At 45.3% G+C, this 17,190-nt stretch overlaps 1 protein-coding gene across 1 annotated transcript in view; it reads right to left on the bottom strand.

Moving 5' to 3' along the window:
- Positions 1-17,190, bottom strand: part of AP1G1 (adaptor related protein complex 1 subunit gamma 1) — a 390,402-nt gene that overhangs the window by 288,698 nt on the left and 84,514 nt on the right. Inside the window, exon 4 of the mRNA XM_086945529.1 lies at positions 11,971-12,060. Coding sequence (XP_086801655.1) covers positions 11,971-12,060 — 90 coding nt within the window. The remainder of the gene's footprint in view (positions 1-11,970; positions 12,061-17,190) is intronic.

Here is a 17,190-nt window from a genome sequence, read left to right as displayed (position 1 = left end):
CCTATGTAATGAAGACAGTATATTCTTGCATACTTTGCACTTTATTAGATATGTCTTTACAACAAATGTATTTTAATTGTGTCATTACTGTATATGTACTTTTATGGCTTGAGCAAAACCGAAATAAAGTTTTTCTTTGACTTTGGGATATTTTTGGAATATCCTTGCATTTCTAGTTGAAGTACTGGACAGTGTAGCCTTGCATGTATAGGCTGCATTATTTGTCTTTAATTCTCTCTTAAGTGTCTATGCAATACTGCAAAGAAGACAGCTTAAGAGAATATTTTTGATTGCTCCGGGGTCCCCGCACATGAGCGGGACTATTCACTAGATTATGACTATACACAGAGATCCCCTACTACAGAATTTTCCTTTCCACTACAGGGTGTTTGAAATTTTCTGTAGTGCACTGCAGCATGCAGTTTAAAATAGGCAACCGCTGGATGGGACGCTCAGTCGTTAACAGTCTCAATTAGGAAGTCATCCTCTATCTCTACCCCGTTAAGTTTGACTTCATGATGGTTTGCACATTTAGTCAGGTAGGAATTTCTGTATATGTCAGGATATTGTAGGAATCTGGCTCTGTATATACAATACCAAAGAAAGGGGTCATGTGCACAGGGTCCAGGGAGTCCCCAGTGGCATAGCAGAGGCTAAATTAGACAAGTACTAACAGCTCTCTTTGTGGTAGTGTGGGCGACTAGTTAGTCTTATCCAGAGGGTGTGTATAGCATTTATTGTATTAAATCACTCAAGGCTGATGGCACACACTCAAAGCCTGACTCTAGACAAAGTATTTAAGTATAAACATATACACACACACGTGTGTGTGTGTGTGTGTGTGTGTGTGTGTGTGTGTTTTATTTTGTTGAACCAAGAAGGACTTGGCACAGGTAAGTAAGAACACTTTCAAATGCAAAGCTGTGCACAGAACCGCAATTGTGGATTGTATTGGAATTGTTGACATGGTTCTATTGCTTTTAAAACCGTTGAAAATACAGTGAGATTACTTTTGATTACTCTTGGATTATTTTTCAGTGACTTTTAGGTCTTGAGGTGATAAGCCAAGTTATCACACACTGGCTGGTGTCACTTACAGGTAAGTATGACAATTCTTAAATTAAAGTACATACTTTTCTCTCATGCAAAAGTTCAACTCAACAACATTTTTAGGAACAAACCATCACAACATTGGTTCCTATGGGGAAGGTTATCAGTTTGATCTGCGAGAATAGTTTTTATAGGTTAGAACCAGGGGTTCCCAAAAGTTCAGGTAGGCACTCAAATTGCACTACCAACTGCACTAGGGCAGCAGAGTGTAGAGTGCAGGGGCCCAATGTTAGCCAAAGGGACTAAGGGGGCCTTCGGTCAGGGACTGCTTGCGAGCAGGCTACTTGGCGGTGGGAGCAAAGCTCCTGGGGTAGAGATCTGCACTGCAGGGGCTAACAATCAGCACAGGAGCTGCAACACCAGCAGCACAGGGGCGGCCGGATGCAGAGTGCCAAGGAGGCACCAGAGGCCCAGTGGATTCCAATGGAGATCGCCAGTTTGGCAAAGATGCTGCAAGCTCTGGCAGGGAGACTTCCTTTAGGTAACTATCGGCGGAAGAGGTAAGTTGGGTTCTTGGGGGATGCCTGAACATCGTCGGTTGGGCTTCGTAAGGCTGTGGGGTGCCTGGAGCAGTGGTGTCTTACCAGCTTTGGTCGCATGGACTCTTCAGGTTGAGGCTGCAGGCGTCGCTTGAAGCTTAAGGGAGGTCAAAGATCACCAGATCCTAAGTCAGGACTGCTGGGGAGACCTCCTCGTGGTGTTGGGCCACTCAAACTCGGGCCATGGGCATCTGGGGCAGGGTGGTGCACAATCACTGAGCTGTCTGGATCCAGATTCTATGGGTGAGTCTTTGTTGAGCAAATCCAGTGCTCATGGGAAACTGAGTCTTCAAGATGGTTGCAGGGAAAGTCCTCCGGGCTCTTGGTGTGGGGGGGGGGGGGGGGGGGGGGCAGGTGGACATGCCTGAGTTTCGCTGTAGTCAGTTCAGAGTTGAGACAGGCCGTGGGATTGGGGCAAAAGCGGTAGGTGTCCTCTTCTTCCCAGGTTAGCACAGCTCTTTGGTCCTTCTTTCATTCTCGATTCTGAGGAGGCAAGATTGAAGGTCGCATTAAAGGGGGTACAGGTTGAGGCCAATGTGCCCTTCCTTGGGGTGGGTACACGCCCTATTTTGCCACCCTCCAGTGGGAGGGAGGCATGAGCCTCTTCCCAATTGGCTCAGGCCCCTCATCTTCAAGATGGAGTGCACTGAAATGTGTGATTCACCTCAACTTCCCCACCTAAGAGGTGGGATTGGCAAAAATGAGCACACTTCTCCTCCTCGCTTGGTTTTTCCCGCTTGGTTTTCCCACCAATTCTCCCACCCAAAATGGGGAAGAATCAGTGTGAGCCAGTTGCTGGGGGCAGCAAAAGGTAGGCACAGCTTACAAAGGAGGCAGATCTTTGGCGCTATCCCTTCGTGGACCCAACCCATCCTGGGGCAGGAGGCATGACATCCCAGCTCAGGATGAGCTTTGTTTCTGGACCCGGAGAGCGGAGGCCCTCTACCAAGGGTCAGAAACCTGTCTGGTGGTGGAAAATGGCGGCAGCCTTTCAAGAACCACACCAGGGCTGGTTGTTTTTAAGGGGGCATCTCTAATGTGCCCTCTGTGTGCATTTTACAGTAAATCCCACACTGGCATCAGTGTGGGTTTAATGTGCTGAGAAGTTTGCTACCAAACTTTCCTGTTTTTAGTAAAGACATTATGGACCTGTGGAGTTCATAGTGACCAACTCCCAGACCATATAGCCTTTATGGCTTTACTACACTTATGTCTGCAAATAGACTTCAAAGCTGTGGGGGGTACAAGGTTCATGTCTCTGTACCCTCACCTTAGGACTAGTGCCCCATGCTAGGGGGTGACTTACCAAGGCCTTAGGCAGTAGATTGCAGGCATGGCACGCAGGGATGTGTGCCATGTCGATTCTTCACTTTTCTCTGCACCATAAAAAGCAGCCTACAGTGGCAGAGTGTGAGGGTTAAGATGCAGGGCCTCTGAGGATGGCACAATAGCTGCCTCCCTCGGTCACAGAGCCCTTGGTACCCATGGTACAATTTACAAGGGACTTACCTGTGGCCAGCGATGTGCTAATTGGGGGACAAAGGTACCGTTTTGGGAAAGAACACAGGACCAGGAAACCTCATTGGCAGGGACCCAGGGCACATCAAGTCAATAAGTGTCAGGCAAAAAGGGGAGGGTGGTGGTAACCATACAAAAAGGGGCACTTTACTACATATAGGCCTCTAAAGATCGGTCATGTTGTAGTGTAGTTCCTATATTCCCAATAGGCTCTGCGCATTGGAATAATATATCCTGCAGCTTAGACGTAGCACTGAGGTCTATTAGGTCTCTGCCGCATATATTAGACTTAATTGTGAGCTACCAGCTAGCTCAGAGGTCACTAGAAACTTTCTCGAATAAACAAGAAGGGATTAGTCTCTGACAACCATATAACGTGACAACTTTGTTTCCCCAGAATGAAACGTATCTCTAGAGTCGCTGAAACAATAGACGGCTATTTCACTCAGTCAGATGTGCGTGCTTAGTTTCACCAGAGTTGCTTAGAAATAGAGAGACGGGCGTTTTCAATAAAATTATTTATTGAACAGTCTTGTTTCTTAAGCATAAGAAATGCACTGCTACAATTGAAATGCTAGTTAAGAAGTACACTGCATATAATACGAATCTATACTAATGTAATAAAGAGAGCCCAAACTTTTGAGGCGGGTAAGCTCAAGAACTACAGCACCAATTGGAACACCCAATACAGCATTGCAAACTAAAGTATCAGCAGATGGTCATAGGCTATACAGCAGCCCAACATATACATTAGAAGGGGAAAAGACCGTTTTGTGAAAAGTAGTCCGTTGGGAGCGTGTGCGTTGTGGGATTCTACAAAATAGAAGCGTTTTGTGTGGGACTAGCGTTCCAATACGAGTGGGCGTGTCCTTTAGCATTGTTGTGGGCGTTGGACGTTGATGCAATGTTGTGCGTCTGATTGGTGTAGGCTGGAGAGGCCAAACATGTACGGGGATGGAGCGAACATACACGTTCGCATATAATACGAATAGTATTATAAAATAGTACTGTAAAAGGATTATTTGGTTTCTGAGCCATATACATAAAATACATAGAATGCATAAAATACATACAATGATAAAATAGTGGCTAAAAGAACTCAACTGGTGCTTCTAACATACGCCTACCCCAGTGTACCTAACCTAAGCCTAGTACGATGAAGTACGTGAGGAGTAGTTTAAGTTTTAGTATTTCTCTGCCAAGAATCTGTTCAAGAATTCTCTAGGGATCTAATCCGCTCCGTACCTTGGTTTTAGAATGATAGAGGTCTTGTATCTCTCGCTCGGGACTCGATCTCCCAGCAACCCGCAAGGGTAGCCTTGAAACACCAGAGCTGGATTTCTCGGCAAGAGAAAAGACAGTCTCTCAGTGCGTCAGTAGGAGGTTCGGCTTCCTTCAGCACTTGCATCAGCAGGGCGTCGGGCAAGTAGTTAGTCGATCTGCTACTGAACTTCCATGTGTTTGATTGAGCCAATGTAGGCATATTTATACCCCTGAAGGAGCCAAGTTTGACGTAAGATTGGACATAATATCGTCAGTAGTGCCTCAGTTCCTTGAAAACTCCCGGATTTCTCGGATAAATCAGTATTCAAGCAGGGGGAGGTTCCTGACTGCTGAAGGCTTGTTTTACCACAAAATTAATGTGGATTCTCAGAGTTTAGTGGAAGTAGCCATGCCATATTAGGGCTGCACAGGCTATAACTAAATAAGGCAATGATTCTTTATGCCTATATAAGGACTAGGTGATTTATACCAATATATGGGCAAGAATTGGGAATAATTACACTAGGGTCCTAGATTCCCAAATAACAACGTTGGGGTGGTTAGAAGGGGGCCAGACAAGGCTGCCAAGGCCTCTTTGGAGGCAAATCAGGGATCTCTCAAAGTTATTCCTGGCCCAGGACCAAATGCTACATTAAAGATCGAAACCTGGAAGGAAGATCCTCTAAATGAGTTGTTTGAGAAAGTGAAGGAATTGCATCTGTCCTGAAAGTGGATTTTATCAAGGGCACTGGGAAAAGATGCTGGAGTCCATGAAAGACATTCTGGACACCTTTCCCCTAGGTCCCCAGATTACCAACGAGCCCACCCCTTTTAACATTATGGCAAGTTCCCTTAACGTCTTCATGTTTGGATGATGGTTCAGAACAGCCTTGATTCTTCATTCAACTAGGAGGCCACTGCCTATCACTTCGGAACTGGATGGTCTTTTTACACTAAAAGGTTTCACAGGTCGAACAAGTAGCTTCAACCGGGACCTTCAGGAGACAGAGGCTGAAGATGCACCTCTGGGCAGACCAAAGAAACTTACTGCTACAATTATGGACGAATGTAAAAGGCATATCCTTTCATGCCTCCCTCCCCCACAAATCATTCTCATAAGACTTGGTCCCAAAGTCCTTTGGTCTGATTCAGTTCTCCAGAGTTCAACAGTTGCACAATGTTCTCAAGTGATGGGGGTAATGATTATAGTGTCTCAATACCACCATTGTGCTGCTGAGGCGCTGAGGTCCTGGAGCTCTTAAGATGCATTCTGAACCAAAACGGTGGGACAAAAAAAATCTGAGGTGGTATCTATGCCCTCGTGCATTTCAGGTATCACAAGTAACCTTGTGATCAAAACAACTTGTTATGTCCAAGACCAACACTAGATATCAGGAACATGAACAGCATGTGATCTACAGCAGCACATGCTGCAACATATTTCATCTTGAGATCCTGCCCACCACCACAGACAACTCACACTTCACTCATTGTTTTTGTCATATTTCGGAAGCACCAGTGCGAGTACAGCAGCATCATTTCTAACATATATCATTGTGTATATCTCTTTGGCTTCCCACAACAAGAATCATGTCACAGAGAATACCAAAGTGTTTTCTATATAGTTGAGTAGGATGTCCCAAACAGCATTTTCAGTAATGAGTTAATACTTTCATAAAATAGTGCAGGTCACCTATCGCTATAGTTCAGTTTGTACTACAAATTCTTAGAATTATGAGACTGATGTTAAACTGCAAGTACAAGATGCTCTTCAGATAAACATTTATAACAAGATCATGCAACCTTTTGCTACAAGGAGGTCCTTTTTGATCAGGTTTAATGGCTGTTCAGTTTGATCTACAGATGAGTAGTGGCAAGAGACCACATTATAAATATATTCAAAGCTTGCATTGGCTAGTGATGTCAGCTACAGTGGTAGACACACAATGATAAAAGTATGTGGAGATGCAGGAGAATTGAGTAGGGTCAATGTCGGGAATGCAAGACAAAGGCCGTGCATGTAAGCAATTGCTAAAATATATGCAGTTTGCTGTCACTCCATCTCTTTACGTTGCTTGCTGTCTACAGGGGCAAGAGATGGACTTCAGGCTGCATTTTCAGGAGACTTCTTAGTGGGAATGTAGGAATGTGCAAGTCTTTTCTTTACGCTGTGATACTTTTAGCTTGCAGCGGTTAGGTTATTTTTATGAGGAGCTGTTTTGGTGGAGTATTTTCAGTTTTATCTAGGCAAGTTTGTGGGTTAGGGCTTGATGACGTTGAGGTGGGAAGAAATCCAAACATCTCGAGGCAGCACATACAAGGATTGCTGCAGTCTGTCTCTTTTTTATCTATGAAATATCTAGACACAATTCCTAGTTTCTGACCAGTGCCTAAGAACACAAATATATGATATGTTTCCCTGTTGGGTATTTAGTAGAGTTTAGGTGTAGAGGTGCACAAGCACAATAAGACAGTATTGAAAACACATTGACCTTATAAGGGAAAACAGAAGCATTACGCACAGCATCAGCATACTGACCACTTTTTAATGTTGCCGTCCTGTCCTCGGCAGAAGCGGCCGCTCCCCTCACCTCCTCTCCTGGCTTCATGCTAATTTGCCTCGCAAGTATTTCTGCTGTGCTCACAATCTAGGCTGCGCTTTAAAACGCTTTTGTGTGTGGTCATTACAATCTGGGCTGCGCTTTGAAACGCTCTGTGCAAATATCTCCGCTATAGTTATAAATCGTGTTGCACTTAGAACGCTCGCCACTGATTTTCACTCGTAATTTGTCCCATAGCGCTTCACTGCTGTAATAGCTCCTCTACTGGGGGACCCTCGCAGTATTGTTTATTGTTTCTGCCATTTTGTTTGGTTTGTTTGCCCGTCCCAGACCCTCCCTGCACCTCGCTCCCGCCTCCCAGCTGCCCCTCCCACGCTCCACCCCCACCCACTCTCCATTTATGACAGATGGACATACGCGCAGCGGACGCGCCGAAGGTAAGCCCGTCTACGCCCGTCCGCGCCTGGACCGCGCCCAGCGCCAGACCCCCTGGTCCCCGCCACTCCTAACCCACTAGAACCACCTATGATGCCGATTCTCTCCTCGCCCTCAACCCCGGTCGCTCACCATGCTGCGAAGCTACCCCAGGACGTGCCCACGGCCCATTCGCCTGCCTCTCCTGCAAGTTCAACTGCTTCAGGACCCTCACCAAACCCACTTCCTCCTCACACATCTCCGAACCCAATCGCCTGAAATGCATCCTACTGAACACCCGCTCGGTCCACAGACATGCAACAGAACTCTGGGACCTAATCGACACTGCGTCACCTGACATCGCCTTCCTTACTGAAACATGGATGAACGCATCCTCTGCTCCCGACATCGCCATAGCCATACCGGACACTTACAAGATTATTCGAAAAGACAGCACCAATCAAACTGGAGGAGGCATCGCCATCGTCCACAGAAACACCATCAAAATTACAACAAGCTCCGACGACAATCTTGCAACCGCCGAACATCTCCACTTTCAGATCCACACCGACCCCAGGACCACCCTTAGAGGCACCCTCATTTACAGGCCTCCAGGCACCCGCACTCAATTCAGCGACGACATCACAGACTTCGTCACCCCGCACGCCCTCGCCTCCGAGAACTACATTCTTCTAGGAGACCTTAACTACCACCTTGAAAACACACTCGACAGCAACACCACCACCCTTCTGGACAACATGGCCAATCTCTGACTCAAACAACTTGTTGACACCCCCACTTACACAGCCGGACACACGCTCGACCCTATCTTCACCTCCAGCAAGTACATCTCCTTCGATCGCACTACAGCCCTCCACTGGACGGATCACAGCTGTGTTCACTTCAGCTACATAACCACCCTGACCCACAACCGCCCACAACCCATTCCCCGGAGAAACTGGAACAAAATCACCACCGACCAACTCCTCACATCACTCAAATATAACCCTCCCACCCTCTCAATGGACCCAGACCAAGCGGTCACCAACCTCAGGCAATGGATTACCCACAGTGCGGAAGAATTAGCACCCCTGAAAAAGCACCAGCTGAAATCAGCCAGCAAAAAGGCTCCCTGGTTCAATGATGAACTTAAAAAATCCAAGAAGCTATGCCGCACCATGGAGAAGAATTGGAGAAAAAACCCAACCTCAGACAACATGGCCTCCCTTAAGACAGCCACCCGCAAACACCACCAACTGATCCGATCCGCCAAGAAATCAGCATTCAAGGACCGTCTCGACAACAATTCTCATAACAGCAAGGAACTCTTCAATATCGTCAAAGAATTCACTAACCCCACCGCAGCATCCAACGACATCACTCCCTCCCAAGACCTCTGCGACGCGCTATCCTCCTACAACAAAATTGCCGACATCCACAACAGCTTCAAGAATACTCCCAGTGATCAACCCGCCCCATCCCCTTCAGATCCCACTCCTCCGACTAACAACCTCAGTGCCTGGAACCCAATCACCACAGAAGACACCATTCGCCTCATGAACTCAATCCACTCTGGCTCGCCTTCTGACCCCTGTCCCCACCACATCTTCAACAAAGCTGACTCCATCATCGCACCCCAACTCCGCGACGTCATCAACTGCTCTTTCAACTCTGCCACCTTCTCAGAAATCTGGAAACACGCCGAACTCAGCGCCCTTCTGAAAAAGCCCACAGCAGACCCCTCAGAACTGAAAAACTACCGACCAATATCCTTCCTCCCTTTCCCGGCCAAAGTCATCTAGAAAGCCGTCAACAGCCAGCTCGCCGCCTTCCTTGAATCCAACAACTCCCTTGATCCATCTCAATCCGGATTTCGAGCCAAACACAGCACCGAAACCGCCCTCATTGCAGCGACCGACGACATCCGAGCACTCCTGGACAACGGAGAAACAGTGGCCCTCATCCTACTCGACCTCTCCGCCGTCTTCGACACAGTCTGCCACAGCACCCTTATACAACGCCTCAGCAACATCGGCATACAAGGAAAAGCCTTGGACTGGATCATCTCGTTCCTAGCTGGAAGAACCCAGAGAGTCCGACTTCCCCCATTCTACTCAAAGGCCACCGAAGTCATCTGCGGCGTACCTCAAGGATCCTCACTCAGTCCCACTCTATTCAACGTCTACATGAGTCCTCTCATCTCTATCGCGCGTCAACACAACCTCAACATCAACATCATCTCTTACGCCGACGACACCCAGCTAATCCTTTCCCTCACCAAAGACCCCAACACCGCCAAAACTAATCTTCACGAAGGCATGAAAGAAGTAGCCGAATGGATGAAACAGAGCCGCCTAAAACTCAACTCAGACAAAACGGAGGTGCTCATCCTAGGATCCTCCCCCTCAGCTTGGGACGACTCTTGGTGGCCTTCCGCTCTGGGCACAGCAACCACACCCACAGACCATGCACGTAACCTTGGCTTCATTCTAGACTTCGCCCTCTCAATGTCCAGACAAGTCAACGCCGTCTCATCCTCCTGCTTCAACGTCCTTCGCATTCTCAAAAAGATCTTCCGCTGGATCCCCCTCGAGACAAGAAAGACTGTTACACATGCACTGGTCACGAGTCGTCTGGATTATGGCAACACACTTTACGCCGGAATTACAACAAAATTACAGAAAAAACGCCAGCGCATCCAAAACGCGTCAGCGAGACTCATATTAGACATCCCGCGCCAAGATCACATCACCGGACACCTAAAAGACCTCCACTGGCTTCCCGTCAACAAAAGAATCACTTTCCGCCTTCTCACCCACGCACACAAGGCCCTTCATAATCTAGGACCCGAATGCCTCAACAATCGATTGTCCTTCTACAAACCCACCCGCCAACTAAGATCATCCAATCTAGCCCTCGCCGCAGTCCCGCGCATCCGAAAATCCACCATGGGCGGCAGATCGTTCTCCTTCCTGGCTGCCAAGACCTGGAACTCACTCCCCACCCACCTCCGCCTTACTCAGAACCACACCTACTTCAGAAAAGAACTGAAAACCTGGCTATTCGACAAATAATGAACCCCTCCCTCTAGCGCCTTGAGACCCTCTGGGTGAGCAGTGCGCTATATAAATGCCTGAACTTGAACTTACTTTTAGGGAGACCTATCAGAAGAGCATTTCTCGAGCACAAACTTGATGGTACTAATGCTTATAGCACTAAGTGCAGGTCTCACACTTGAATATACTTTTTCTTTCCTAAGAAAAATAGTATGAATTGAGTTTCTTGTCTGATAACCTTCAAGAAGTCTAACTGTAGCCCGTTATCCATTGGTATTGCCAGACAGACAACTCGGTCTTCCACACTGCTTTGGTAGTGGACAAAGTTCTGTATTGAAAAGTTGGAGAGGTTGGTGGGGAGATGCATTCATTCTGACATCAAATTCCTTATTTGCTGTCTTGAGATCCAATGAAGCCCAACCACATACTGTTGTATGTTAGACTAGAATTTCCAATGAGTTCTCTCCATGTAACTGTCTAACAGTGTGGTGGTGGCGATTGATCATAGCAGTATTCCGTGGGATATTGGCACTATTTTTACTATTTGTGTTAGGTCATGGAGGAAAAAAATAAAACATAATTTGTGCATCTTTTCACACTGAGGAGTGGCAGACTTTCTCTTTTGTTCAGGAGACACAGTGTGGCATTCCTAGGCCTCACATGGTGGCAACGTCAGCATTGTGGCTTGAACTGAAACCTTGTTTCGTCTGGTCCTTACTTGTAAGAGGCTTTTTGTGGGAATACCACTGTCGTGTTTCCTAGGAACAAGAAGCCTGAAAAATTAAGTTAAGATCATCGGTAACTTATTGGTTTCTAGATCTGTTCCAGCACATGTCCAATTGAGGTTCTTATAGAAAGTGCATTATTCCAAGGATGTGTTAACTATCTACAGAAAATAATGCACTTGTTTACAAAATATGCTGTTAATTAAGGGGGCTGATATTGGATCTTTTCTAGCAGCTAAGTTTTAAAGCATTCTGTTTATGCCTTTCAAGCAGAGTGGGCTGCTGCACGCAAGCGTGCAGAGGAGTTTCTCCTGAGAGGACAGATTTTGCACAAGTTGAAAGATTTAAAAAAAAACCCTGACTGGTCATATTACAAGAAAAATGTTCAGTCCTATAGAGAAACAAGTTTGCCCTTTCCTGCCAGGACTACAAAACGAACATTAATATTAAGCTGTGGGTAATAGAAGCTGAGAGTGCCACAACTACTTGATGACAAACATGGTTTCTACTCTTCTGAAAAGCTACATAAGGAGTTTGTGCTCAAGGTTTCCTCCCAGCACAACAGCAGATGATATTCTGCACATCATGTTAATCTACAAAACATCCCATGATACAGAAATAAATGAGAATTTTTTATTCACATAACAAAAGGAAATATTTTAATCAATCATGTGACCCTTACTGGCAATTAACCCAAGTCTTCCATGAGCAATCAATTTCTACCCCTTGTTTCTCCATCTTAAAAACCTGTCTTGATCTAAAATACTGCATAAATTCAGTGTACCTGGATGGGCTCCTCCTCTTCACATTGGCCTGACACCAAAAGGTCTCCATATTCTCCCATACACCAAGAGGATACCTGTACTAGAGGTTGCTGTAGGAGTAAAGAAGAAAACAGTTAATGATCTTAGCATAATCACTCATTTCCACTGCACAAACCTGATAAGGCTAAACAATAATCACATATCTCAACAAAAGGAGAGAAAGGGTTTTAGGGCACTCTTAGTCCCCAAGCAATATACAGGTAATCAAAAGAAGAGTGACCATAAAGATAAGGTATATAAAGGAGGTGGGTGTCGCACGTGAAGTCTGAGGCCAGTTGTAAGTGGTCCGATGGTAAGACCAAATTTCAAGAAAAAATACACTGTTTTTTCAGGAAACCCTCACTCACCCTAGTGGTGACATGCTTCATCATCGGGTCCACCGGGAGAGATCGAGTACCTCCCCGGGGAGGTACTCGATCTCTCCCGGTGGACCCGATGATGAAGCATGTCACCACTAGGGTGAGTGAGGGTTTCCTGAAAAAACAGTGTATTTTTTCTTGAAATTTGGTCTTACCATCGGACCACTTACAACTGGCCTCAGACTTCACGTGCGACACCCACCTCCTTTATATACCTTATCTTTATAAACAATAATCACATCTCTACTAGTCTCTAAAGCCCAGGAAGAAAACTCCTCCTAACTCCTCCTAACCTAATAGAAATATAAATATTAACAAATCAAATGCATTCTAAATCTAATCATTTAGAAAAGTTATGACATAGAATCTGAACGTTCAGTATTTGTTTCCTTCAGCCTCTATACTTTTTTTATTTTTTAATATTTTTGATCAAAGTCTCAAAAGCTATTTTGACCAAAAAACCAACAAAAACAAAAAAAGAATGTGCTGATTATATGTTGATTTAATAAATATACTACACAAGTATGTACCATTCCACTAACCTCAATGGGAGTCAACCATATATCGGATATCTGAAAATGGCCCAGAAGCATTTTTTGTCATTATTTCATTAAGACAACACCAATCTGTTGAAATGTTTGACAAAATGATATAAGCTACGAGTCCAAAGCAATTGTGGTTTCAAAGTTATAATTTGCAAACAGTTTGAATATACATGCCAATTAGCTATGATAGCTGTTTCCTTACCAACTCAAAAGAATAACTACATTACAAAACTTTCATCTGATCTGATCCCAAACTAAATACTTATCCAAATAAGGCCATTAGTGAGTGTAGGAAGCTGGCTATGTATATACTACCTAGAACAAGTAGAGAGTAAGGAATTTCGTCCTAGGAAGCTGGACGGGAAATACTCCTGATCCCCTGATCAAGAATGTATAACAAACATCTGAAGGAGTATCACCCGATGAGGGAAGTGAAGGCTTTTTCCAGACAAAGAAACACTGTTCCTTTGTTAGTAAACCCCTCACTCACCACCTAGTGGTGACTTGCTTCATCATCGGGGCCTACCCAAGTGGCCTAGCGTCACTTGGGTGTGCTTCAACACCTGGGTTACAGTGGAGCAGGTAGTGAAGTGTGGGGTGCAAAAAAACAGTGTAAGTGTTAAAATTGTCCTGGTTAGTACTTCAATATTAACTTTAATAAAAAGGTAACTGGACAAAATTTAAAACGTATGGTGAGATACTGGCAGGGGAGTTACGACCTGAGTATCTCTGCTATGTGTTGGTCGACATGTTTCTACCATGAGGGGTAATCCCCGGTATTCTTCAGGACCAAAACAAGGAAGTGGGAGGTGTGGGTCCCCTAAAAGACGCACCCTGTCCTAAATCCTTGGTCATCCAGATGAAAAACTGTATCTCTGGGAAGTCACTCCTAAGATTTAGGAGGTGAACAAAAAACTGGAGTAATACTCGAGATGGGCTTCAGCGAGCAGGGGGTAGGCGCTTCACTCCTGTCAACATACTAGTTCGTAGTGAAGAGGAAAGGCTAGTAGCCTACATCTACCTTCCGCCGCTCGGTTAGCTCCAGTTTTTTGTTCACCTCCTAAATCTTAGGAGTGACTTCCCAGAGATACAGTTTTTCATCTGGATGACCAAGGATTTAGGACAGGGTGCGTCTTTTAGGGGACCCCCACCTCCCACTTCCTTGTTTTGGTCCTGAAGAATACCGGGGATTACCCCTTATGGTAGAAACATGTCGACCAACACATAGCAGAGATACACAGGTCGTAACTCCCCTGCCAGTATCTCACCATACGTTTTAAATTTTGTCCAGTTACCTTTTTATTAAAGTTAATATTGAAGTACTAACCAGGACAATTTTAACACTTACACTGTTTTGTTGCACCCCACACTTCACTACCTGCTCCACTGTAACCCAGGTGTTGAAGCACACCCAAGTGACGCTAGGCCACTTGGGTGGGCCCCGATGATGAAGCAAGTCACCACTAGGTGGTGAGTGAGGGGTTTACTAACAAAGGAACAGTGTTTCTTTGTCTGGAAAAAGCCTTCACTTCCCTCATCGGGTGATACTCCTTCAGATGTTTGTTATAAATATGTATATACTACACCAAAGTGACAATTATAAAAACATAGGGATTGAGGAAAACATGGTGGCCGGCTAGCAACGGGTCGTGGGTGCAGAGAGCGGTGGTGGTGCGAGTTACTTGCACAGGCGGCATATTTCGTTTCTTTTTGCCCAGTTTCATTTCACGCATCCATGCTTACCGGGGTGTGAGCGGGTGTTGGCAGCGTTTGAGCGGCCGTCCTCATTGTTTGCTGCGGTGTTGTTGCGGAGCCTCGGCTGTGTATGGCGGCCTAGGAGGCTGAAGGATCTCGGGGCCGGAGAGAGGCGGAGGCGGAGTCAGAGGTAGCGGCAGGGAGAGCTGAGCCGGGCTGCTGGGGGAGAGCAGCGTACGAGCTGGGGAGAGGTCGACGTGCTACTGCAAGAATTGGCTACAGAGGTGTTGGGGGGGCGCGGAAGGGGAGCGGACACAGCCCTACTGGGTAGAGACTTCACGGATGCCAAAAATTATGAAGGTACTGTTGTCCCTGCACCTGTTACAGAGGTTCCAGTAGAGTTAAGCAATTTGGCTGAAGCGGTTACTGTAGGTGCCTCAGGCTACATGTTGAGAAGTGCTGGGAAGGGAGGTGGTGATAAGGCACTAGCGAAGTATACTGGTCCCCCTAAGGCTAAAGATCAAAAGCCAAAAGACCTCAATTTAAAAAAGGCGCAAAAGAAAAAGAATTGCTCTAAACAGTGCAGCAAATTAGGGAAACATAGCACTTTGGAGCGAAAACTTAAGACAACTCCATCTCTTAATTCGTTTTTCAAAACAGTCCCAAAGCCCTTGATATTAAAACCTAACCCCGTGCAGCCTAGCCAGAGCACAAAATCTGAGGCGGATAAAGGGCAGGTTTCCGGCACTGAGGGCTTACAAGACTGGTCATTCCATTTGAGTCCCAATCGTTACCAGGCTCTTACGTTAGATATGGACGGGTCAGGACAAGAGGAGCACGAAAAGAAAGAATCAGCAGACTCGGCAACATCTAATATAGCTCAGTTGAATCCTCCAGGAGAATTAGCAGAAGCTGTAGCGAGTACTAATATCTTTGTTCCTGAACAACATTTTTTAGAGGACAACGAAATAGAGTTAGATAACCCAGATTTGCCAGTAATTGCCCTTTTGAAAAAACTAGATATGGATATGCATAAGGGGTTCGAGATCTCAAAAATGAATCAAGAAAGTATTCGCGCTTCTTATAGCATATTAGAGGTGAAATTTAATGCGCTAAGTTCTCGTACTGAGCTGGTAGAGGCTGAGGCTAAGAAGATCCGGGAGTTTGTGGCGGACAATCGTAAGGAAATTGAGGAAATTAAGTTTAGAGAGGGTGCAGGAGGACAGAGTGTAAAGGCTCGAAAATATGCAAAGAAGCAACAATTTAAAAAATTTGAAATAACCTGAAGGGAAAGAGGGATCAGACATTAAAAAATATGTGGTACACCTTCTTAAGTGTGAACTAGAACTAGAGGAGGATGAAGAGGTGAGCTCTTCAGATATACAAAGCGTCCATCGTGATCCCTTAAGGTTGAATCGGAATCGTACTAAGCCGAGGAAAATTTTAGTAAATGTTTTTACGTATAATTTGAAAGAGAACATTTTATTGGCTGCTCTTAAAAAGAAAAGTATTTCAGTTGACGGTGCAAACGTCAAAGTAAGATCTGATTTGTCACCTGCTCTCGGCTAATAGACAGTGGGAGCTAGGTAAGAGGATGGAGCATCTTAGGAATTTGGGAGCCACGGTTCAACTTAAGTTTCCGGCATTTTTGAAAGATATGTGGCGGAATAAGATGGACCGAGTGGTTGAAGAAGTGGACACATTTATTGAGCAATGTCAAGAGATGACCCAAGAGGCGAGTCTGTAACCCTGTAGCTTGGAAACCTATAAAGTTAGCTTAAAGCATAGCTCTTAGACTTAGCTTGTACATATTATATTCACTATTACGTGTTAGTTATATAGCACCACCACTGTAGGCACCCTAAGGAGAAAACAACAAAACAATTCCTCAGGAGCGTATTTGTCACCAGGGTGTTTGGAGTATTCTGTTTTGAGTCCGATGAGTGGGGCTAGTGCAACATAATTGAAATTTTTGTCGTTGAATTTTAACGGCCTACGCGTAAAGTCCAGGAGACGGATAATACTGAAGTATTTAGAGGATTCATTGGCCCAGATTATTATTTTACAAGAGACGCATCTAACTGCAACTGAGAGTAAGAAAATTTTTCCAGCCCAAAGGTGGGTTGATCATTCGTTTTATATGCCTCAAACTATAGTTACGTAAGGGGTGGCAGTTTTGGTTAGGCAAGGAGTAAATCTTCGTGTGGAATCTACAGTGGCAGATGTGAAAGGGAGATGGTTGATTTTGAAAGTAAAGGTGGCAGGGGAACCATTAATTATTATCGGGTACTATGGTCCTAATCAGGATGATGATGGGCCCTTAGATGCTCTAGCTAGTGAGTTATTAGGTCTTGTGGGGAAAATTATCATGGCAGGAGATTTCAACACTGTAATGGATAATAATTTAGATCGGTCAGAAAAATCGAGTGGGCTGATAAACTTTAAAATGTCCAATAGAGTTATGCTGTTGATGACTCAGTACGGGTTGTGTGATTTCTGGAGGGTAAAGTCAGGTCAGCGGCTAGGCTATACAAATCATAATAAAAAATATAAGCATAGATCCCGAATAGATTATTTTCTG

The sequence above is a fragment of the Lissotriton vulgaris genome, chromosome 12 (assembly GCF_964263255.1).
Source record: "Lissotriton vulgaris chromosome 12, aLisVul1.2, whole genome shotgun sequence".
NCBI classification, from domain to species: Eukaryota; Metazoa; Chordata; class Amphibia; order Caudata; family Salamandridae; genus Lissotriton; species Lissotriton vulgaris.
Note: the sequence above shows the minus strand (reverse complement) of the source record. Positions and strands in the feature narration are given on the sequence as shown.